At 44.2% G+C, this 23,299-nt stretch overlaps 1 protein-coding gene across 2 annotated transcripts in view; it reads left to right on the top strand.

Annotated features, from left to right (window-relative positions):
• The window catches only part of DNAH9 (dynein axonemal heavy chain 9), a 368,257-nt gene that overhangs the window by 253,019 nt on the left and 91,939 nt on the right, over positions 1 to 23,299 (top strand). For both annotated transcript variants that reach the window (XM_053672723.1, XM_053672722.1), the window contains exon 49: positions 2,474 to 2,734. In XM_053672723.1, the coding sequence (XP_053528698.1) occupies positions 2,474 to 2,734 (261 nt within the window). The remainder of the gene's footprint in view (positions 1 to 2,473; positions 2,735 to 23,299) is intronic.

Below are 23,299 nucleotides of genomic sequence, written 5' to 3'. Positions count from 1 at the left end.
ATGTGTCTAGCATGACTTAGGTAGTTTCCCTCTTAAACCAAAGTGTCATGGCTGACTTGCAGCCATCTTGGTTGACATGAGTAACTCCACTTGATTTTATATACTTTATGCTACTTGATTGGACCAAGGCCATTTTATTGGCTCTGCTCTCCACAGACATCCCCCACTTGCTGCACATGGTATTCATGGAGCTGGTAGGACTTAGAGAGAGGGTCTCTTCCATGTCTATGGCCCTCTTGCTACCCAGGGTAGGAGTGTCTAAATAACAAGAGATCCAGAGGAAGGCTCAAATGCTCTGAATAAGAAAGAAAAAATTTGAAGTAACCTATTTTAATGTCCTCATCTATTGCAGAAGAGCCATGAAATGCAGCTAAGTTACACCCTCTCTGCAGCCTTGTGGGGAATGGCCTCATTCTAACTGGCGGGACCTTCATGTCACTGGGTGCCACAGCTTAAGAGCTATAAAGCTCCCATTCACAGTGCAGGTCATTATTTACCTTGGGCCTGAGGTCATAAGCCATATCTGCAATCAATAAAACAAACAAAGAAGAAAACACTGCTTCAATTTTCTCAAGTCTCCCAAGATTTAAAAAGGAATGAAAAGTTACTGATGTGTTTGTTGACTGGAGTGATTATATGGTTCAATCATTTTGATTTACAATTGCATCTTTGTCCTTTTCGAAATAACTCTCTGCCACTGAACAAGGGGAGATGGAAATATATTAACCTTCCAACATGGGGATATAAGATGTGTTCTAGGGAGCAGGCCTCCATCTGAGGTTAATGCAAAGGCTCCAGTTTCCATGAATACACAAAATTAAAGGGCATTCTTTTTCTTCTGCTTTCTTTTCTTTTGATCTGCCATAAAGAAGGAATTATCAGCAGCTTCTAAGCCTCTGCTTTATACTTCCCCTTATGTATTTTGCATCATAAAGCATTTGAATCTGTTTGGCGTGCTCCAGGAGTGCTGAAGTAATCTCTGGTTGTTGCATGAAATAGACTGCAGAAAAATGAGAGACAAGAGGCCATTCTGGAATGTAAAGTTTGCGGGCCATATTGCAAATACAAATGGCTTTTTTTTACTTTCCAGAAATAAACAAATCTGAGTCTTCTATTTGCATGTGAAATGTCCACAACTCTAGGCCAGTGAGTCTCAAACCACCATGAGCCTCTGAATCACACAGAGGGTCTGTAAAAACACAGGTTGCCAGGCCCCACCTCCAGCCTTTCTGATTCAGTAGGTCTGGAGTGGGCCAGGGAATTTGTATTTCTAACCAGTACCCACACGATGCCGATGCTGGTGGTCTGGGGACCACACTCTGAGAACCACCACATTCCCCTGAACTGAACCTACATAGGAAGCCATTCATCTCTGTCCAGCTGATCAGAGAAATAGACAGTTCCCTAGATATGCCCACTCCTTCATTAGTGCCCCCAAAATGGATATAAATAGGAAGGCTGGATGGGGAACCTGGCTGATCAGGACCACTGAGATTCTAGCTGCCCTGTTTCAACTTGGTCAACCTGGATTATAGGAATAAATGAAGACCAACCAAAGGAGAAAAAGCAAAAGCTCTTTGTTCAGAGCTGATTCCATCAAGAGAGTCTGCCACCTGCACTTGCATTTTGGCTGAGACACAAAGGCAGGAGGAAGAGGAGGAGAGCTTTCTAGTGGGAAGAGGAAGGGCCTGAGCCATGCCCTGAGGGAGGCTTCTGGCCTGGGGAAGATGTAGGGGGGCTGACTAGATGATGGGGTGCCCTGTGTGATCAGTCAGGGGTGCATGTTTGACTTTTTCTGGTTGGTCCTAAATTGGAAACAGATAAAAATTAAGGAAGTTGTCAGTGATGAATCAAGTCTTGGCCATTTGGGCTCAATTGTTACAGAGGGTATTGTTTCTCCTTTTGGATTGTTACCCAGATGGTAATCTGCCTTTTACAAGTCTGACTGACAGCAGGCTGGTATCCTGAGCTGTTTAGTGTAGGTAGTGGGTTGGTTTCCTGGGCAGGTAGCTACAGTTGTGGGTCAGAGTTCTACTTGATATATGGTCTGGCCACTGTCCTTTCATGTGTTCAGTATCTCAGGATATACAATAGACACACTCTTTATTGCTTGCTAAATTCTTGTTATACTCCATTATGGCCAATTTCAACTAAAACAATAACATCTTTATTAAGGGCTTACTATTTGAAAAGTATTATGTTTGGCACATGGATTTTCATAAGACACAGGCACCAAGGTCAGTGAGAAGCTGCCTGAGTCATTTGGGCATCAAGGAGAAAGTCAGGTGAGGAGAGCATGTGTTGCTTAAAATCTTTCACCTGGCAGACTGTAGCAGGAGAGTCCAGAGTTCCTCTCCTTTCCCAGGCCAGGGAGCTCTGTCTCAGCTAAGAGCTCTGCTCTGCAGGGTCAGATCCCCAGGGCCATGTCTGAATTCCCTCCATTCCCAATAAGCCCAGTGTGTCTCTGCTGCAGGTGGATGACCTGAAAGCCAAGCTGGCCATCCAGGAGGTGGAACTGAAGCAGAAGAATGAAGATTCGGACAAGCTGATTCAGGAGGTGGGCATAGAGACTGACAAGGTGAGCAGAGAGAAGGCCCTGGCAGACAAGGAGGAGCAGAAGGTGGCTCTCATCATGCTGGAGGTGGAGCAGAAGCAGAAGGACTGTGAAGAAGACCTGGCCAAAGCAGAGCCAGCACTAGCGGCAGCACAGGCTGCTCTCAACACTCTGAATAAGGTAGGAGGTCTGTGGGCCTGCTCGCCCTCAGGGGCAGGGGCAGAGTCCTCCTCTGACCCGCAGATGGCTTCATATCCTGGAGTTCCAAATAGACAAGAGCAAAGTTGGGAGATCTTTGAGGGGAATCCAGCTGTCACTAGATTATTCACTAAGCAAACAAGCATTTATTTATTTTATTTTATTTTTAATTTCACTTGATTTTATTGATTATGCCATTATAGTTGTTCTATTCCCCCTTCATTCTCCTCCACCCTGCACACCCCCACCCCACCATTCCCCTCCTTTAGTTTATGACCACATGTCTCAAATTCTTTAGATTCTATATTTCCCCTACTATTCTTGACCCCCCTATCTATTTTCTACCTACCGTCTATGCTACTTATCCTCTGTACCTTGTCCCCCCTTCTCCTCCTCCCACTCTCCTGTTGCTAACCCTTCATGAGATCTTCATTTCTGTGTTTCCACTCCTGATCTAGCTGTCCTTTTAGTTTGCTTTTGTTTTAGGTGTGGTTGTTAATAACTGTGAGTTTGCTGTCCTTTCATTGTTCATCTTTTTATCTTCTTTTTCTTAGATAAGTCCCTTTAACGTTTCATATAAGAGCTTGGTGATGATGAACTCCTTGAATTTGATCTTATCTGAGAAGCACTTTATCTGTCCTTCCATTCTAAATGAATGTTTTGCTGGATAGAGTAATCTTGGATGTAGGTCTTTGGATTTCATGACTTGGGATACTTCTTTCCAGCCCCTTCTTGCCTGTAAGGTCTCTTTTGAGAAATCAGCTGACAATCTGATGGGAATTCCTTTGTAGGTGACTGTCCCCTTATCTCTTGCTGCTTCTAGGATTCTCTCCTTCATTTGAATCTTGGCTAATGTAATTATGATGTGCCTTGGTGTGTTCCTTCTTGGGTCCAACTTCTTTGGGACTCTCTGAGCTTCCTGGATTTCCTGGAAGTCTATTTCCTTTGCCAGATTGGGGAAATTCTTCCTTATTATTTGTTCAAATAAGTTTTCCACTTGTGACTGTTCCTCTTCCCCTTCTGGTACCCCTATAATTCTGATGTTGGAACGTTTATAGATGTCCCAGAGGTTCCTAAGTCTCTCCTCATTTTTTTGAATTCTTGTTTCTTCATATTTTCCTGTTTGGTCATTTTTTCCTTTCTTCTGGTCACTCCCTTGCTTTGAGTCCCAGTTTCCTTTCCATTACTATTGGTTTCCTGTGCATTTCCTTTTATTTCAATTAGTTTAGCCTTCATATGTTCCTCTAATTTGTGACTAAAATCAACCAGTTCTGTGAGCATCCTGATCACCAGTGTTTTGAACTGTGCATCTGAAAGTTTTGCTATTTCTTCGTCACTTAGAGTTATGGGCTCTGGGGCTTTGAGATCTTCTTGAGCCATTTTTGGTCTGTTTGCGCCCGTTAAGTATGAGGAGCGGAGCCTTAGGTATTCACCAGGGTGGGGCTGCCAAGTCGCTGGTTTGTGACACTATGTGTGGGGGTGGGGTCAGAGCAGGGAAATGGCGGCCCTCTCTGCTGCTTCTTGCTGCTGGGTGAGGAGCAAAGCCTTAGGTGTTCACTAGGGCAGGGCCTTTCAGGTAACTAGATTGTGATGCAGTATGTGGAGGTGGGGTCAGAGCGGGGAAATGGCGGCCCCCTGTACTGCTTCCTGCTGCTGGGGCCTGCTCAGTCCCCTTTCACCGCTCACTCCTTTGCCGGTCTCTTGGTCAGGCTGAAAGAGTTCGTTGTTATCAGACTTCTGAAAAGTTCAATTTTCTGTGTTCTGGCTGTGTTTTCTGTTGTTAATATTTTGTTGTCTCTAAACTTGGTTGTGTGAGAAAGCACGGCGTCTCCACCTATGCCTCCATCTTGGTGGAAGTCCAAACAAGCATTTATTTAAATGAACTATATGTTAGGCTCCACAAGATACCAATGAAATCCTAGAGATGTGAGTCTTAGAGCCAATCAGGACAGGAGGAACCAACTGGTGCAGGGCTCAGAGACAAGAACTGATTTGCCTGGAGTCACAAACCTCAATGTTAGATCCACACCTTTGAATCTAAGCCCAGAGATCTTCCAGCCATTTTACCCAGTATGTGCTATAGGATACACAAGACTTCTAAGACCATATGAAAATGTTTAAAGCATGAGAGTAAAATAAGGTGCCATCTCCACAATGTTAAAGAAAATCTATACAATCAAAATTAGCAAGTATTCCCTTGTCAACAACATATAACTAGGTGTCAACTAACTAACTCATATGCATAGCCATTTGGTAGGACAAGCATGATTCTTGAGATCTATTCATAAGGCAGTTTTATTCTGGATCCTTTGAAATGTATTGCATGTATTGGGGAAGCATGTGGTTAGCTACTTCCTTTTATCACTTTCACAATTAAGCTTCTTTCCCCCTTGGATAACCATGGCAGAGGGGCAAAGGGAGCCAAGATAAAAAGGGCAGACAGGTTCATATCATTGGGAGTTGGCACCAGAGTTGGCATCTGGAGTCAGACATTCTCAGTTCAGATGTCTTTCTCCTGCAGATTGCTTTCTCCTTATCCTGAGAGTCTAGCAGTTCACTTGACCCTTCATATGACTGCGTGGTCAAAGTCTAAGACAGCTCTGCCAGGTGTGCCATGCACACATCTTGCCTTGGTTCATGGGAGACAGCTGTGCCTTCCTCCTCTAACCACACTCTGAGGGCACTGCCCCCCCCCCCGCCCCTGTGCAGCTTACTGTCTCCATTCCACTGTCCAGAGTCAAGCCAACTATTGTGCACCCTAGATTTCTGGGGAGTCCATTAGATGCCAGGCCACTGTGTTGCTCAGACTATGGGGAAAACAATTAAGCTTTCCGAGTGGTCTTCTTAAAGCACCCCACTCTAGACCTGAGGTGAAAGGAAGGGGCAGATGCCCCACATCTTCCCTTAAAGGCAGAATGGGTGGGACTCACCAACAGTTCTTACTAAAAAACTCCTTTATTCTTAAAATTCCTGACTCAGTTGTACCCTTGGTGTGAGTGAAGGGTTAAAGAGTCAAAACACTAGTTCTCTGAAACCTTCTTTGATTAGTTCTGCACAGCCTCCCCTCACTTTGGAAGGTAGTTTCTATTGCCTTAGGGTCTCAGGAAATCTGAGACTAAACATGGCACATTGTAAAATCCTGTTGAGTATAGTCATATTTAAACTGTACTTAATTTGAGACATGAGTGCATTTTAGTATTTTTATGTGGGGTGGGGCTCTCTCTCTTAAAGTAAGTGTATGTAGGGGCCCATAATGGCCTTAAGTTGACCTCTACCCTACTTCAACAGAAAACACAGGATCTCTCCACTAGGAACTTCTGGGCATCATTGGGTAGACCAGGAAATGGAGTAGTAGGCCAATTATGCTACCACTTCTCAGCCGGAAATTTTCAATACAGCCAGGCCAGGCTTCTCCTTGGCCCTTGACTGTGGCACTCATATCCGGCTCTAGGCTTTCAAGGAGGCTCTGGTACTCTTCCCGTCCCTGGCACTTAGGGCTCCCTCCTCCTTTCATCTCATTCTGAATCTGACTCACAGTTCAAAATCAAACACATTCTGGATTTAGAGCACAAAAGATGGACCACTTCATTGATGCACTCTTGTGTAGTGTCCACCAGTCAGAGCATAAGCTTTTTTGATACTGGCATTATATGTTCTAAAATAAGCTGAGTTTAATTACTGGCTGAACTATTTGCCATGTGTGGCCCTGGGAATGATTCCATCTTCTCTGAGCCTTCATTTCCTTCTCTGTAAAGTGGAGGTGATAGTAATATGGTTCCAAACAGGTGTTATGAGGCTTAACTGAGATAACATGTGAAGAGTAGCTGAGAGATGGCAGCCGCTCAGTAAATATTTGTTGTGGATGATGTCATAACCAGCATTAGTTTTGCTGTTTCCACAAAACTGGAAACAAATGGAATGCCCATAAACAGTTTTGGTCAATTTTTTGGCTGGTTAGTTAGTTGACTGATTATAAGTAAACATAAGTGTCTACTATGTGTCAGGCCATGTGATGGGTACTGTCTTCTAATCAGCTGTGTAATCTGGCACAAGTCACTGAAGTCCTTGATCCCTCAGTTTCTTCTCTTTACCACAGAAAAAGGGGCAAATAGGAATTAATGGGCTTTTATCTCACATTCCCATCCAATCTATTAGCAAATTCTACCAATTCTACCTCCAAAATATACCCAGAATTCAAATGATCTATCCTACTGCTACCGGTCTGGTCCATTCCACCATCACCTCTCCCCTGGACTAGGGAAGTGGCCTCTCTGTTGGCCTCTCTGCTACACTTCTATTACAATGATGCCTTGGCCCACCACAGCAGTCTGTGTGATCTTTATAAGACAGCAGTTTGTTCATGTCATCCCTGTGTTCAGAATCTTCCACTGGCTTCCCATCATATTCAGAATAAAATCCAAGGTTATCACCATGGCCTTCAGTGGCCCTAGGGATTTTGCTTGGTCCACGATTTCCGCTGCATCAGTTCCAACACTTCCTCTTATCACTGGACTCCACCCACGCTGGCCTTGGGCTGTGTCTCAAACACTCCCAGCACATCCGCACTCAGGGCCTTTGTGCAAGAAATTGACTGTATGGAATGCTCTTCTCCAAAGTATCCCCTTGGGTCCCTCCTCTTCTTCTTTCTGGCATTTGCCTAAAAGATACCTTGTCTGAAAACAAGTAATAAAGGTATTTATTAATTTCAGAAAGAATTTAAGGCACACAAGAATAAAATATTACACAAGGTAAACAATATTAATCATCATAATCATGTACATACTGAATGTTACTTTAACTAAAAAAAATGTATGTAAACATAATGGGGAGAGGACCTACGACGGGGAAAGAAATTCAGTAAAAATAGCTAAATATTCACCCTCCACCATAGGAACTCACTTGATAGCATATAAAATACAGAAAACATACAACATAAGTATGTCTTTTGTGGACAAGGGGTAAAATGTGGAGGTAACGATGGAAGGAATTCTAAGTAGTGGCTTTGAGAAAGCTGGAGTTGGAGTATGTTACATCCCGTCGTCGCGAGCAAGAAGAGTCGGAGACTACCGGGGTGGTTAGAGAAGTTTTATTGGCCAAAGCTTCAAAGTTTTACCTGCGCAGGGGCGAACTCTCGGGGTGCCTCCAGAGACACACGAGTGCCAAAATGGCTGCAAATGAGAGTCGCGCCTAATGCTTACAGGCTAGGGTTCTTATAGAGGCAAGCAAGCAAGCAACTTCCAGAAGCAGAAGGTGGCAGTTAGCTATTGGCTCAGGGGCTATACTAAGGTGCGTGATCTGAGTTACTAGAGCTTGTGGACAGCTCATGATAGTATGGCTGATTGGCTCTTAAACCTCATGCTGTGGTTGTGGTCTTTTTACCCACCCCCCTGCTTGGCGTTCCAGGAGCTGACTTTATACAATCAGCTCTGTACCTCCTTTAAGTGCACCCTGTCCTTATGGTCGAGCAAGCAGCTAAAATTGAGAACAATCACTTCCTCATTTCCCTGGCTCCTTCATTCCCCCCTTCTGTTTGGAGCAGATCAAACCCTTGATTCTGTTTCATCAGAAGGGAGAATAGTATAGGGTTGTGATAAGACCATTAATTTCACTTATAACAACAGGTCCTATAGTTAATGCTAATAGAAGAATCAAAACAGGGCCAGCTATAGCGGCTATTAGGGTAGTTAGCCAAGGGGAGGTTTGGAATATAGAAGCATACCAGCTGGAGTTCTCTTCTTCTAATTTCCTATCTTTTAATCATTTGGCGAGAACTTTGATGTTCTCTCGAATTACTCCAGAGTGGTTGGCATAAAAACAACACTCCTCTCCTAGGGCTGCACACAGTCCGCCCTGCTGCAGAAGCAAAAGGTCAAGTCCTCTTCTATTCTGTAGTGCTACCTCTGCCAGAGAGTCTATCTGGCGTTCAAGATAGATTACTTGATCTTGCAATAGGGCAATGTCCTTCGAAAAGGATTGTGACAATTGCTTCAGACTCCATTCCCCATGGACTATGGCCCCGGCCCCTACTGCTGCAGACCCCAAGACCCTGATAGTGGCCAGTATAGGTATTAATAATGGTGCTCTCTTGGTTCGCCCCCAGGGCTGTACTAGTGAGGTAGGGTCGCCTCCATATAGGTACACTTGGGGAACAATATATGCACTGATACACAGTTCTGGGCAGCGGGTTGGCACCAAACACTTGAATATTCCTTGAGTGCAAATAAACCATAACCCCTCAGCAGCTCGGGTCACTTGTGGTGTATTGATGGTTTCAGGGACCCTCCTTTGGTTCAGGCAATAATCGCTATAATCTGGAAAGGATAAATTATAGTCACCAAGGAGGTAGCAGGTTCCATTCCCATGGAATTCCGCAAGAGTTAATGCACTGTCGGTCAGACAGTCTCCTATCTCCTGGTGGTTCGTTAGGCCTTTGGGAGCGTTTATGCTGCCTGCAGAGGTGTTGGCCCCTATCCCTATATAGAATGGTGGCCTTGGGCTTAAGCATAACCAACATGATTCAGTGAGGCCCGGCTGGGTACTGTTGAAAAAAGGGAAAATCTTATCTAATAAGTTTAGGGCACCAGTCATCTGATGATGGGGCTGTCCTTCTAGGTGTGGGCCTTTTTCATTTATGAAATCTGGACGAGCCACCTCTGGTGTATCCTGTGGAGGCGGTTCCTTTGGCCTGCTGGGAGTGTCGTGCGGACTTATGAGAGGGCGCACCGCCTTGGGTGGCAGCCCATTTCCTAATCCCTTCATGGCTGGCCCTTCTACTTGGGGAACCTGCCTGATGGTAAACAGGACCCCTGGGTCATAACCTATTGCATAGAGGTGTAGACCCCAGGTGCATCCTGTATCCCATGTAGGGTCCTTTGGGTCTAAGATAGTTATAGTTATAGGGTTACACTTATCTTGGGCACAACGGGGATTTTCTCTGTTAGTTGGTGGTTGGGACTTATTTCTTGCAATACTAATGTAGGCATCCCTCATTGATGGTTCCCATGATGGGGGTGATACAATTGTCTCGCATCCCCAACTTTTACGGTAATAATCCTTTACCCCTCCACAGAGGTCTTGAAAATATTTCATGTCATTCCCGACCCAATGCGGACACACATAAAGGTCGGTATGGAAAAGGTCTCAGTTCAGATTTTCATTTCTGTTATAGTCAGATCCTTCTATCCCTGGAGTTCCTCTTAAGGTCAATGCCCTATTTGGGTTAATAGAGGTGAGTCCATTCCCTTCACATAGCCTATGTCCGAACTATTGAGAGAGGTCAGCTTGCAGGGTTACTCTGTTGTCCTTCCCTATGCCGCTGCTGGCAATTACTTCACTATCAGCGAACCTAATTATAACCTACTGGTGGGCCAGTCCTCCCATGGGGGTGGCCCAACAGGCAAGCCATATTCCTATGAGCGGGAGAAAGTAAGCTTTAGGGGTCTGTCTGGATCCTTTCGAACCCGCCATTCTCGAGAGTCTTCTCCTGGTGCTTGGGCTACCTTGGTGTGGGAGAGGTGTATCCAATATGGCTTCTCAGCTACTCAAACTGCAGTGGGGGTACTTAGCAGTACCTGGAAGGGCCCAGTCCTTCGAGGCTCTAAGTTCCCCTTTCTGTGGTTGAGGATCCACACCCACTGTCCAGGCTCCAACGGCTCAAGCGCTGTGCCTCCTCCCTCCAGGTGGCGGGCTTGCTGCAGGGCGTGCACCTCGCTCCGGATCTTCTGCAGCGTCTGCAATGGCCTAAGGAAGTTGTGATTAGAGACTTCTATCTCTTCCTTAGTTAGGCGGGGAACCAGGGGTATAGGTTGACCAAATAGTATTTCAAAAGGGGCCCAAGTCTTAATATATGGGGTACATCTCACACGGAAAAGGGCGAAAGGGAGTAGCGCCACCCAATTTTCGCCGGTCTCTTTCTTTAGCTTTACTAGAGTTTCTTTGAGGGTTCTATTCATCCTCTCTACCTGCCCTGAACTCTGGGGTCTATAAATGCAATGAAGTTTCCAATTAATCCCTAGCCTGGCCGCTAATTCTTGTGAAACCTTGGAAACAAATGCAGGTCCGTTATCAGATCCTATGGCTAGGGGTACCCTATATCTAGGTATAATTTCTCTTATTAGAATCTTACAGACTATGGAGGCCGTCTCTCCTCTTGTGGGGAAAGCCTCGACCCACCCTGAATAAGTGTCAACTAGGACTAGTAAATACTTGTAGCCCGACTTCCCTCTAGCCATTTCAGTGAAGTCAGCTTCCCAGAGTTCTCCTGGGGTATTCCCTCGATATCTCACGCAGCAGGGCAACTTCCTGTTTTGTGCATTTACCTGAGCACATGCCCTACACCGTGAGGTGATGGAGTGAATTACTGCTCTGAGGTGTGGCCCTAGGTAGTACTTTCTAATCAGTTGCTCTAACTTATTCTGACCTAAATGGGTGCTGGTATGGATATCTTGCACTACTTGCCTTACTACTCCTTGGGGCAAGTAAATCCTAGTATCGGGGAGTACTATCTATCTATACTTATCTTTTCTTCTACCTAATTTGGTTCCCTCTTGCTCCTCCTCGGTGGCGTATTTGGGATCCGGAGGCAATTCTGGCTGGGGAACTAGGGAGAGCAAATTGTCACCTTGGCTTGTTGCAGTCTCCTTGGCGGCAGTATCAGCTAAAGTATTTCCTCTTATAACTGGGGAATCTCCCTTCTGGTGGCCCCTGCAATGTATGATAGCAACTTTCTTGGGTAGCCATATGGCCTCTAGGAGGGTGAGGATCTCCTTACGATTTTTAATGTCCTTGCCTCCTGCGGTCAGGAGGCCCCTTTCCTTGTAGATAGCTCCATGGACGTGGGCGGTGGCGAAGGCATAGCGGCTATCAGTATAGATATTGACGACCTTTCCTTCGGCTAGCCTTAGGGCCTGGGTCAGTCCTATTAACTCCGCTCTTTGTGCAGATGTTCCTTTGGGCAATGCCTTTTGCCATAGCACCTTATCCTCTGTGGTCACTGCTGCTCCTGCATACCGCTGTCCATTTTTGATAAAGCTACTCCCATAAGTAAATAGAGTCAGATCTGCCTTTTCATAGGCTTGGTCTCGCAAGTCTGGGCGGGCCCCGGTCACTGTGTCCAGGACCTGGGTGCAGTTATGAACAATCTCAGCATCTGGAATCGGTAGCAAGGTGGCTGGATTCAAGGCAGTTGTCTTAAGGAACTGCACTGCTGGAAGATTCAATAGTTGGGCCTGATACTGCGTCAGCCACGCATTTGACAACCACCTGTCTGGGGGTGACCACAGGACTTGTTCTATATAATGTTCACCAATAACTTGTATATCCTGTCCCAGAGTTAGCTTGCTCACTTCCTTGACTAACAATGAGGTGGCTTCAATGGCCCTCAGGCAGGCCGGCCACCCGGAAGCAACCGGGTCAAATTTCTTGGATAAATAGGCTACGGGTCTCTTCCATGGCCCTAGTGTCTGACTCAATACACCTAGGGCTACTCCTTCTTTTTCTGCTACAAACAATTGGAAAGGCTTAGCCAAATCTGGCAGGGCCAGAGCTGGGGCAGCTACTAATGCTTCTTTCAAGGCCTGAAAGGCTTGTCTCTCTTTTTCAGTCCATGCGAATAAGTCCTCTTTGCCCCTGGTTAGCTCATGCAAGGGCCTCGCTAGTTCTGCAAAGCCTAATATCCACAGCCTGCAGTATCCTATGGCCCCCAGAAATTCACGTACCTGCCTTTTGGTGGCCGGCTCTGGAATTTGCAGAACCGCCTGGATCCATTGACTGGACAGAGTCCTCTGTCCCCCCTGCAAGTTGTACCCCAGGTAACTTACAGCTTGAGTCACGATTTGGGCTTTCTTGGCAGAGACCCGGTATCCCATCCTCTCAAGGTCCCGCAGCAGGTCTAGGGTGGCCATTTCACATTCCTCTTGTTCTTGAGCTGCTATTAGAATGTCATCTACATACTGGAGGAGAACTATGGTGGGGTGAGATTTCCGAAACTCCTGGAGGTCTTTGCTGAGGGCCTCATTAAAAATTGTAGGTGAGTTTTTATACCCCTGGGGCAGTCTGGTCCATGTGAACTGCCCTACTAGTCCATTTTCGGGGTCGTTCCATTCAAAGGCAAAAATCTCCTGGCTCTGAGGAGCCAGGGGTATACAAAAGAAGGCATCCTTCAAATCTAAAACAGAGTAATAAGTATGCGTTGGGGGCAACGAGCTTAACAGCGTATACGGATTGGGGACAGTGGGGTGTATTGTCTCGACTCGGGCATTCACCTCCTGAAAGTCCTGCACCGGACAGTAATCCTGGGTTCCAGGTTTCTGGACAGGCAACAAAGGGGTATTCCATGCGGACCGACACTCTCTTAGAATGCCTGCCTCTAGCAGGCGCCGCAAGTGTCTCGCAATCCCTTGCCTGGCCCGCGCTGGTACAGGGTACTGTCTTATTCTGACTGGGCTTGCTGTACTGGACAGCTGAACCAGCACTGGTGGCTGGTGGACGGCCAGCCCAGGCGGGTTAGTTTCTGCCCACACCCCTGGTACCTTTGACTGCAGCGCTTCGGAGACTCTAGCGTCCCCTCACCTCTCTTCCTGGAGTGCAGCCAGCAAGTACTCCTCAGAGAGGGGAACTGTTACCTCCACGCTGGCTCCTGCCGCGGGGTCTTCTTGTTGCTTGAAGGTTATAGTAGCTTGGAGCTTCTGCAACAGGTCCCTCCCCAGCAGCGGGTATGGACAGTCTGGGATAACTAAGAAGGAATGAGTGATCGTGCCCCGACCCAAGTCCGTAATTCTGGCAGTTGTCCATGGGTAAGCTTCTGCTTCACCCGTTGCCCCTACCTGAATTTGCCCTCGGGGCTGCTTTAGGACGGAATAAGTGGCTCCCGTGTCGACCAGGAAGTCTATTTGCTTGCCCTCGACAGTTAAGGTGACCATGGGCTCCTGGGAGCCAACAGGTATGGAGCCCTGGCCCCGTCAATCCAGAGTCTGGAGGAGGACGTCCGGGCCATGCTTCGGGCCCTTACTTGCGCCTCCTATCTTTGGGCAATCCCGTTTCCAGTGTCCTTTCTCCTTACAGTGGGCACACTGGTCTTTGTCTAAACGCTGTCTCTGACCTTTCTGCTGCTTTCCACTTCCTTTTCCTTTCAGAGGTGCCTTCTGTGCCACGAGCAGGATTTTGGCCACTTCTTTCGCTCTCCCTACTTCTAGGTCATTCCTGTTTATATATACTTTCTGTGCTATTTCTAGGAGCTTGCTTATATTTTCTCCCTCAAACCCTTCGAGCTTCTGTAACTTCTTTCTGGTATCTGAGGCTGCCTGCGTCACAAAGGCTATATTGACTAATCTCTTATTTTCAGGTGCCTCTGGATCTAGTGGGGTATACACTCTGTAAGCCTCCCTCAAGCGCTCTAAGAAAGCCCCGGGCGACTCATCTCGTCCTTGCACAACTTCACTGACTTTACTAAAATTAGTGGGCTTCCTAGCTGCTGCCTTGAGACCCCGCAACAGAGCCCGGCGATATTGGAGGAGCGCTTCCCTCCCACCACTTGAATTTGGGTCCCAGTTAGGAGGTTGGGAGGGCAGGATATCCTCTAGCTCTAGCCTTCCTCCCACAGTGGCCCCCTCCTCCCCCATAATGGCTTTTGCGGCTTCTCCCATAATTCTATCCCTTTCCTCTGAGGTGAACAAGGTGTGCAGAATCTGTTGGCAGTCATCCCAAGTGGCTGGTGTGTCCTAAAAATAGTTTCTAAAAGGGAAATTAACCCCTGTGGCTTCTCTGAGAAAGGGGGGGTCTGGTGCTTCCAGTTGTATAAATCACTGGTGGAGAAGGGTACATAGATCAAGAGCGGGGGAGCCCGCGGCGCATCTGGCGCTGTGGGGGCCTCTCGCAAGGGTAAAATGGCCCCTCCTGCCTGAGGAGGTAAAACAGTGGTCACTGTATCTGCCCTGTCCAGGGGGCCCATACCTTTACTATACTGAGTGCCGCCGCGAGTATGAGGCGGGCTCTGGACCCTTCTACCCTCCTCGGAGGAGTCTGGCAGGTGCTGGGTTAGATACGGGGGTGGAGCAAGGGCTGGATCCAGAGGATCCTCAGGCTGACCGGGCAGTATGGGGTATAGCCTGGGTCGGGCTGTAATTACAGTACATGACCCCCCCGCATCTGGTTCTTCTTTCACCCCTGTGTCACCTTTCTGCCCTGTGGTTACACAGATTGCCCTCTTCCCCCCCTTATTAGCCTGTATACATTTCCGAATGTATCCAGGACGTTCAGTGGCTATATCTACCCAGACATCAATATAGACAAACTGATCAGGATGGGGCACCCGATATACTGTGGCCCGGACAGCAAACAAGAGGGGGAGATCAAAAGTCCCTTCGGTGGGCCACCCCACATCAAAAGTTGGCCACTCAATCTGGCTGAGGGTTCACAGGAACTCCGGGTCGGGTGGAGGCCCACCGTATCCACTAGCCCGCCTCTGAAAATCAGAAAAGTTGTTCAATAGACAATCGAGGGGCGATCTAGGCACTGATCCATTCTGGCCCATCCTGAAGTAGGAGGCACAAATAGACTTCCAAACCAAATGTAAAAAAAGGATCCTTGTTACTTACGTTCGCTCGAGCAGCTCACCCAGTCTCCGAATTTAGATTTTATATCTTGCTGGGGCCTCCAAATGTTACATCCCGTCGTCTCAAGCAAGAAGAGTCGGAGACTGCCGGGGTGGTTAGAGAAGTTTTATTGGCCAAAGCTTCAAAGTTTTACCTGCGCAGGGGCGAACTCTCGGGGTGCCTCTGGAGACACACGGGTGCCAAAATGGCTGCAAATGAGAGTCGTGCCAAACGCTTACAGGCTAGGATTCTTATAGAGGCAAGCAAGCAAGCAACTTCCAGAAGCAGAAGGTGGCAGTTAGCTATTGGCTCAGGGGCTATACTAAGGTGCATGATCTGACCAAGGACTGGTTACTAGAGCTTGTGGACAGCTCGTGATAGTATGGCTGATTAGCTCTTAAACCTCATGCTGTGGTTGTGGTCTTTTTACCCCGCCCCCCCTTGGCGTTCCAGGAGCTGACTTTACACAATCAGCTCTGTACCTCCTTTAAGTGCACCCTGTCCTTATGGTTGAGCAAGCAGCTAAAATTGAGAACAATCACTTCCTCATTTCCCTGGCTCCTTCAGAGTACAGTGGGCATGTGTTCTGTCTGAAACCTGTAGCTGCATTAGTTTGTAAACCCTGTGCATGTATTACATTAACAACAATAAAACTGTTTAATAGTCAATGGCTAGAGAGCCAGAGGAGAGCACAGCTACCTACCTGGCCAGGTAGAACTAGGGAAGAGAAAGCCCTTCCTGGACTACAGAGTGATTATTTCACTTGACAGAGAAGGAAGTAGAAAAGACTAGCCAGAGAGGAGTCATGTTGCAAAGACATGGGCACATGAAAGGTGTGGCGTGTCTGAGCCAGGGGGATGCAATGGGCACCTCAGAAGCTGAGGTAGAGATGAGTCTCCACAGGTGGGCTGAGAAAGATCACTAACTGCCCCACACATCACTGAGAAGCTCAACTGTGGGCCAGAGTTTACAATCCATAGGTTGCAACCCATGTTTTAAGTTGAGGTATAATTGACATATAATATAATATTAGTTTCAGCTGTACAACATAATAATTCAATATTTGTATATATTACATAATAATCACTGTGGTAAGGCTAGCTAACTCATCCACCACACAATTTTTTTTCTTGCAATAAGAAGTTTTAAGATCTGCTCTCTTAGCAACTTTCAAAATACGACATATTATTGTTAACTGTAGTCATCATGCTGCAAATTACATCCCAAGACTTATATTATAACTGCAAGTTTATACCTTCTGACCCCTTCACCCATTTTGCCCACTCCCCACCTCCTCCTGATGAGGCCAACTGAACCAATGGTACCACGAGTAATAAGGGGAGTGTTACTTCATGAACCTGAGGACCTCTGGATACCCTCAAACCCTCTGCATTCATAGGACTCTGGTAGTTCAGAACCCCTTCCATGCCCTGGCTGCTGTGGTTCAGTGGACTCAGTGCCATTCTACAAACCAGAGGGTCACAAGCTCAATTCCCAGTCAGGGCACATGCCTGGGTTTCTGGCCAGTCCCCCAGTAGGAGGCATGTGAGAGGCAACCACACATTAATGTTTCTCTCCCTCTCTTTCTCCCTCCCTTCCCCCTCTCTAAAAATAAATAAATAAATAATATATTTTTAAAAGAACCACTTGCCTGTTTTCTCTTCATTTTCAAAGTTAACAATGAATCTTTAGTTCATACAAAAAAAAAAAAACCCTGTAAATCAGAGCTTGGTAGTAAATCTTATACATTTTAAATTTCCAGCTCTGGCAGCTTCATTTCACTTTTATAGCTAAACTGAAATAAAGCCAATAAAACTTTTTCTACCTTGTTGAGGAATGGTTTTGCCTGCAATTTTGGGGTCCCTTTTCTTTCCTACAAGGTTATTAAGAATTTTCTACTTATTTCCTTTCTACTTTTTACAGTGAACTTATTTTTATTTTATAAATAACATAATGGCATTTACATTGTTAAAAATAATTCAAACAGTATAAAATATATAGGGTAAAATATAAAGTTACCCTCCTTCTCTCTCCAGTTCCAGTTCTCTCCAAAGAAAGGACTCCTGCCCTGCATATTTATACCTGTACAAATGCATATATATATGTGTATATATATATTATCATATTTTAAGTATAAATGTACAGGGTGAGGCAAAAGTAGGTTTACAGTTGTTTGTATGAAAAAATACAATAATTGATCAATAATAATATAAGAGTAAACTCTGTTTCACATATTCACAGGTGTAAACCTACTCTACCCCACCCTGCATAATTCGACCTGACTTTTCCCCATGAAACAAGACTACTTCATACCAGTACATACATTGAAACATTACTGAATGCTTCACACTACTCTATGCTATAATTGTACTCTGTTATTTAGCTATTGTTGAGAGTTTAATTAGTTTCCTTGTCTCTCCAGTACAAATATCCTGGTGCATACACCTTCACTGCATACATTCAAATATTTCTCTTAGCCAAAAAGAAGTTTGCTTGTTTGGCAGGCTGAATAAAGCCTCCTCCTCCCTCAGAGATATTCACACCCTGACCTCTGGAACCTGAGAACTTTAACTCATATGGCAAAAGTGACTTTGTAAGTGTGATGACATTAAGGATCTTGAGGAGATTGTCCTGGATTATCCAGATGGACCCCACTGCATCAGGAGGAGCCTTGGAAGAGGGAGACAAGGTCAGAGGGAGAAGGTAACTCGCTGACTGAAGCACGAAGGCGGGCAGAGGGGAAGCTGATCCTGCTGATCTTACATATTTACAATTACTTTGTTCTCAATAAGAGCAAAAGAATTTTCATTTTAAAAATATGTAAATTTTCTCATTTTAATAAGGCTCAGCATCTTTTCAAATATTTAGATTTCTTTTGTTCATTATTTGTTCAGGTTCTTTGTCCATCTTCTTATAAGATAGTTTACTATTTCTTATTGATTTACTTTTTTTCCATTATAAATTCTTACTGTTAATCCCCTGGTGTATATGTTATAAATATATTCTCCTATCATTTGACTCTTTACTTAATATCTACAAGTAATATAAAAACAGATTTTATAATCAAATAATTTTGAAAATTCTAGGATTACAGAATTGAACAGATTTTTTTCCTACAGGACTTCTTAAGGCTTTTCTTATGTGATAAGCTTGGTCCTAAAAGTTATAGAGAAAATAAAACCTCAAGTTAATCTACTTATGAATAGTGATGTAAGACATTTCTATAAAATACCAGTAAATCAAATTACCAAGCCACCAACTGATAAGTTTTGTGCATATAAGAGATTCCTATAGTAATAATATGTCACCAACTAATAAGTTTTCTATATTTGAGAATAGTCATATAACCATACCCAACCACAGACCAAAGAAAAAACCTCGACCACCATTTTGAGAGATGTCAAAATGATACCTAAGACAAGTTAACATCCATTCTTTATTAAACTCTTAGGAAAGTAGGATTAAATGGATATTTGGGTCTTTCACTCAAGATGGCAACCAATTGCCATGTGAGAGCACAGCATTCTGTCCCATGGAGGAGGCACTGCCACTAACAAAAGCACAGGCATGATTGCTGCTGCCCTACAAGAGTATCCTGGGGTTTCCTGCCTATGCACTGATCGATGAAAAGCAGCATTCTTTCCATGTTACAAAACACCAGACAAATATATCATTATTCATAGATGCTATAAAAATATAATAAGACAACTAAAAGGGAAGTGCTAAGTGCCCATCAGAAAGCAATTTACAAAATTTAATAGCTTTCTCAATATCAGCAGTACCCAGTTAGAAATATATTTTGAAAATAACAAACCAAAACATAAGGTACAAATAAGCATGGATAAATTTGTTGAAACCATCTGAAATAAACTATACATCTTTGTTGAGAGATATAAAACAAGAGAGGAATAGAAATATATATATATAGGGTTTAACACAAATAATGCCTCTTTTTAATTACAAAATTATAAGCATGTAATTCTGTAATATAACAATATCACACTCAAGCATACCACATTTAGGTGAAATGTTCAAATTAAAACTATAAATTACTACACCCATATTTTTACCCGACCAGCCACACTCAGGGAGGCCTTACTTCTGCTGGACCCTGTATGTACCAAGTTTGTATATGGGAATATTCAATATTATGAGGATGTCACTATTCCTCAAATAATTTAAAAGTTAATTGTAAATCTAATATAACTCCAATTCGATTTTATTTAGTTGTTTCTAATGTCATTAAAAATTCATGTCATTTAGCCCTGGCTGGTGTAGCTCAGTGGACTGAGTGCAGGCCTGCTGACCAAACAACTGCGGTTCGATTCCCAGTCAGGGCACATGCCTGGGTTGCAGGCCAGTTCCCAGCGAGGGACACACAAGAGGCAACCATACATTGATATTTCCCTCCCCCTCTCTTTCCCTTCCCCTCTAAAGATAAATAAATAAAATTTTAAAAATTCATGTCATCATTTAGACAGCTATTAGAGATTTAACATAAATGTTCAAAAATAGACTTCCAGCCAAGATGGAGGCATAGGTAGACACGCTGCCTCCTAGCACAACCAAAATAAGTACAACAACAATTTAGAAACAAAAAATAACCAGTACTGACAGAAAATTTAACTCTATGGAAATCCTACAACCAAGAAGTTAAAGTAGACACATTCATCCAGACCTGTAGGAGGGGCAGAGTTGAGGAGCCAGGCAGAGAGGGGTTGCGACAAAGCGGCAGCTGGCAGACCCCAGGCACACAAGGCAACAGTGGGTGGATCCAGCCAGGCTGTGGATTGTGGAGGGGAATGGTGCACAAGGTGGCTGGCGGACCAGGCAGTCCCACATTCATGCACAGATAAACCAGCCGAAACTGGGGAGCGAGACAGACTGTGCAATCCAGGGTCTCAGCACAGGGAAATAAAGCCTCAAAACACCAATTTAAAACGCCCGTGGGGGTTAACATGCCAGGAGAAACTCCCAGCCTCACAAGAGAGTTTTTTGGAGAGACCCACAGGGTCCTAGAATGTACACAAACCCACCCTCACAGGAATCAGCACCAGGAGAGCCCAGTTTGCTTGTGGGAAGTGGGGGAAGTGACTGAAATCTGGCAGAGAGTGAAGCAAGCACAGTTGTTCCCTCTTGAGGCCCCTCCCCCCATACAGCTTCACAACCCAGAGACTGGGTTTCCCCAGCCAGGTGAACACCTAAGGCTCTGCCCCTCACTACGTAACAGGCGTGTCTAGACAAAAAATATGACCCAAATGAAAGAACAGATCAAAGCTCAAAAAAAAAAATACAGCTAAATGACAAACAGATAGCCAATTTATCAGATGCATAGTTCAAAACACTGGTAGACAGGATGCTCAAAGAATTGGTTGAATTTGGTCACAAATTAGGTAAAGAAAATGAAGGCTACACTAAGTGAAATAAAGTAAAATGTACAGGGAACCAATAGTGAAGGGAAGGAAGCTGGGACTCAAATCAATGGAGTGGACCAGAAGGAAGGAAGAAAGAAAACATCCAATCAGAAAAGAATGAAGAAACAAGAATTCGAAAGAATAAGGAGAGCCTTAGAAACCCCCAGGACATCTTTAAACATTCCAATGTCCAAATAATAGGGGTACCGAATTATAAGGAAAAGAGGAAGAGCAACAAAAGGAAAAATTATTTGAACAAATAATGAAGGAGAACTTCCCCAATCTGGCAAAGGAAATAGACTTCCAGGAAGTCCAGGAAGCTCAGAGAGCCCCAAAGAAGTTCAACCCAAGGAGGAACACACCAAGGCACATCATAATTACATTACCCAAGATTCAAATGAAGGAGCAGCAAGAGATAAGGAGGCAGTTACCTACAAAGGAGTTCCCATCATACCGTCAGCTGATTTCTTAAAAGGGACCTTACCGGCACAGAGGGGCTGGAAAGAAGAATTCCAAGTCATGAAAACCAAAGACCTACATCCAAGATTACTCTATCCAGCAAAGCTTTCATTAGAATGGAAGGACAGATAAAGTTCTACTCGGATAAGGTCAAGTTAAAGGTGTTCATTATCACCAAGCCCTTATTATATGCAATGTTAAATGGACTTGTCTAAGAAAAAGAAAATAAAAAACATGAACATTAAAATGACAGCAAACTCACAATTATTAACAAACACACCTAAAACAAAAAAAACTAAGCAAACAATAGAACAGGAACAGAACCACAGAGATCACATGGAGGGTTATCAACAGGGGAATGAGAGGGAGAAAAGGTACAGAGAATAAGTAGCATAGATGGTAGAAAACAGACAGGGGGAGGGTAAGAATAGTATGGGAAATGTAAAGCTAAAGGACTTACAAGTGTGACACATGGACATGAACTAAAGGTGGGAATGTGGGTGGGAGGGACTGTGCTGGGTGGAGGGAGTAAAGTGGGAGGAAATGGAACAATAAAATATATATATATTTGTAAATGGCCAAAAATATGGAGTTGGCTAAATAAAGTGTGGCTCATCGAAATGAGAGAAAACATTGAAAATCTTGTTTTATAAAAATAATATTTAAAAGTCTAAGATATAATTTTCAGTGAAAATGAGGTTCAAAAATATTACAAATAGAAATTGAGGTATATGTATATATATATGTGTATATATATATATATATACACACACATACATATGTACTATATGTAGAATAAGCCAGATATATGTTTGTTCACATATATTTATATTTGTATATATTCATTCATTACTTTGTTTTGACGCACATACTGTTTTTTTCTATACATACATACTTATGAAACAGTTCACTTTGTAAATTAGGCATAGGAAGAGATTTATAACAGTAACTAATAAGAAATTAGAATGGTTAGAACAATACACTGTAATAAAATTTATGTCAACATAGGCTCTCTCAAAATATCTTACAGCACTCACCTCTCTTCTTGCAATAACATAAGATAATAAAATTCCTTATTAAGTTCAGACTCACCTTTTCACTTAAAACAAGCACTTTGTGACTTCTCACTGGCACATCCCAATGGCCCACATCACTGGTCTTGCACTTCGGGCCCTTCACTAAGTAAAATGAGGGTGACTGGAACACAAACACTGTGACACTGTGACAGCCAATCTGACAACTGAGAGAGCTAAGGGAGTAATGGTTGTTAGTTTCTACAGCATGAAGATGCTAGACAGAGGATGATTCACGTCCCCAGAGGATGGGGTGGCACCAGCTTTTGTCATGCTACTCAGATCCATGCACAACTTACAAGCTGTGAATTGTTTACTTCAGGGATTTTTCACTAATATTTCATACAGCTGTTGACATTGTGTAACTGGAAGCAAAACCACAGATAAGGGGGGCTACTGTTATTGTTTCCTTGGCCCAATCAGTCCTCCACCAAAGATTACAGCTTCTGTCAGTTTGCTTCTCCAAAGGGCTTACTCTTGCTCTCTCTCTCTCTCTGTCTCCCCCCCCTCTCTCTCTCCACACCCCCTACTCCAAGTTCTGCTAGCCATGACTTCCCCTGTGCCCTCGGGTTCAGGGATGGAAATGGAGCCACTCCAGCTCCACCCAAACCTAATTACTAGCCCAGGGTAACCACTATCTCTTAGGTTTCTTCAATCTACACTTTCATAAATAGTTTCTTTAGTTAGCTCTCCTCAAATTAGCCAGTGTGTTGGATCATCTTTTTGCCTGCAATCACCTTGATTAAAACAGCAGTCAAAAAGAAAAAAACAGCCCAGTAGAAATGCAAAGGTACAATACCAAATAATTCATAAAACAGAAAATTCAAAGTTTAAAAACATGAAAAGAAGTTTAGCATTACTAGTAAATATATATATGTGAACATATATGAATTAAACCAATATTATTATACCATTTTCAACTTATCAAATTGATTTAAAAGTTAAATAATGTTACAAGGGGTTGAAGAGGATGAGATTATACAGAGACTTTCTCAAACACTCATGAATGAA

The sequence above is a fragment of the Artibeus jamaicensis genome, unplaced genomic scaffold (assembly GCF_021234435.1).
Source record: "Artibeus jamaicensis isolate MK-2021 breed Jamaican fruit bat unplaced genomic scaffold, CSHL_Jam_final contig_781, whole genome shotgun sequence".
Taxonomy (NCBI): domain Eukaryota; kingdom Metazoa; phylum Chordata; class Mammalia; order Chiroptera; family Phyllostomidae; genus Artibeus; species Artibeus jamaicensis.
This window is presented reverse-complemented; position numbering and strand designations above follow the sequence as displayed.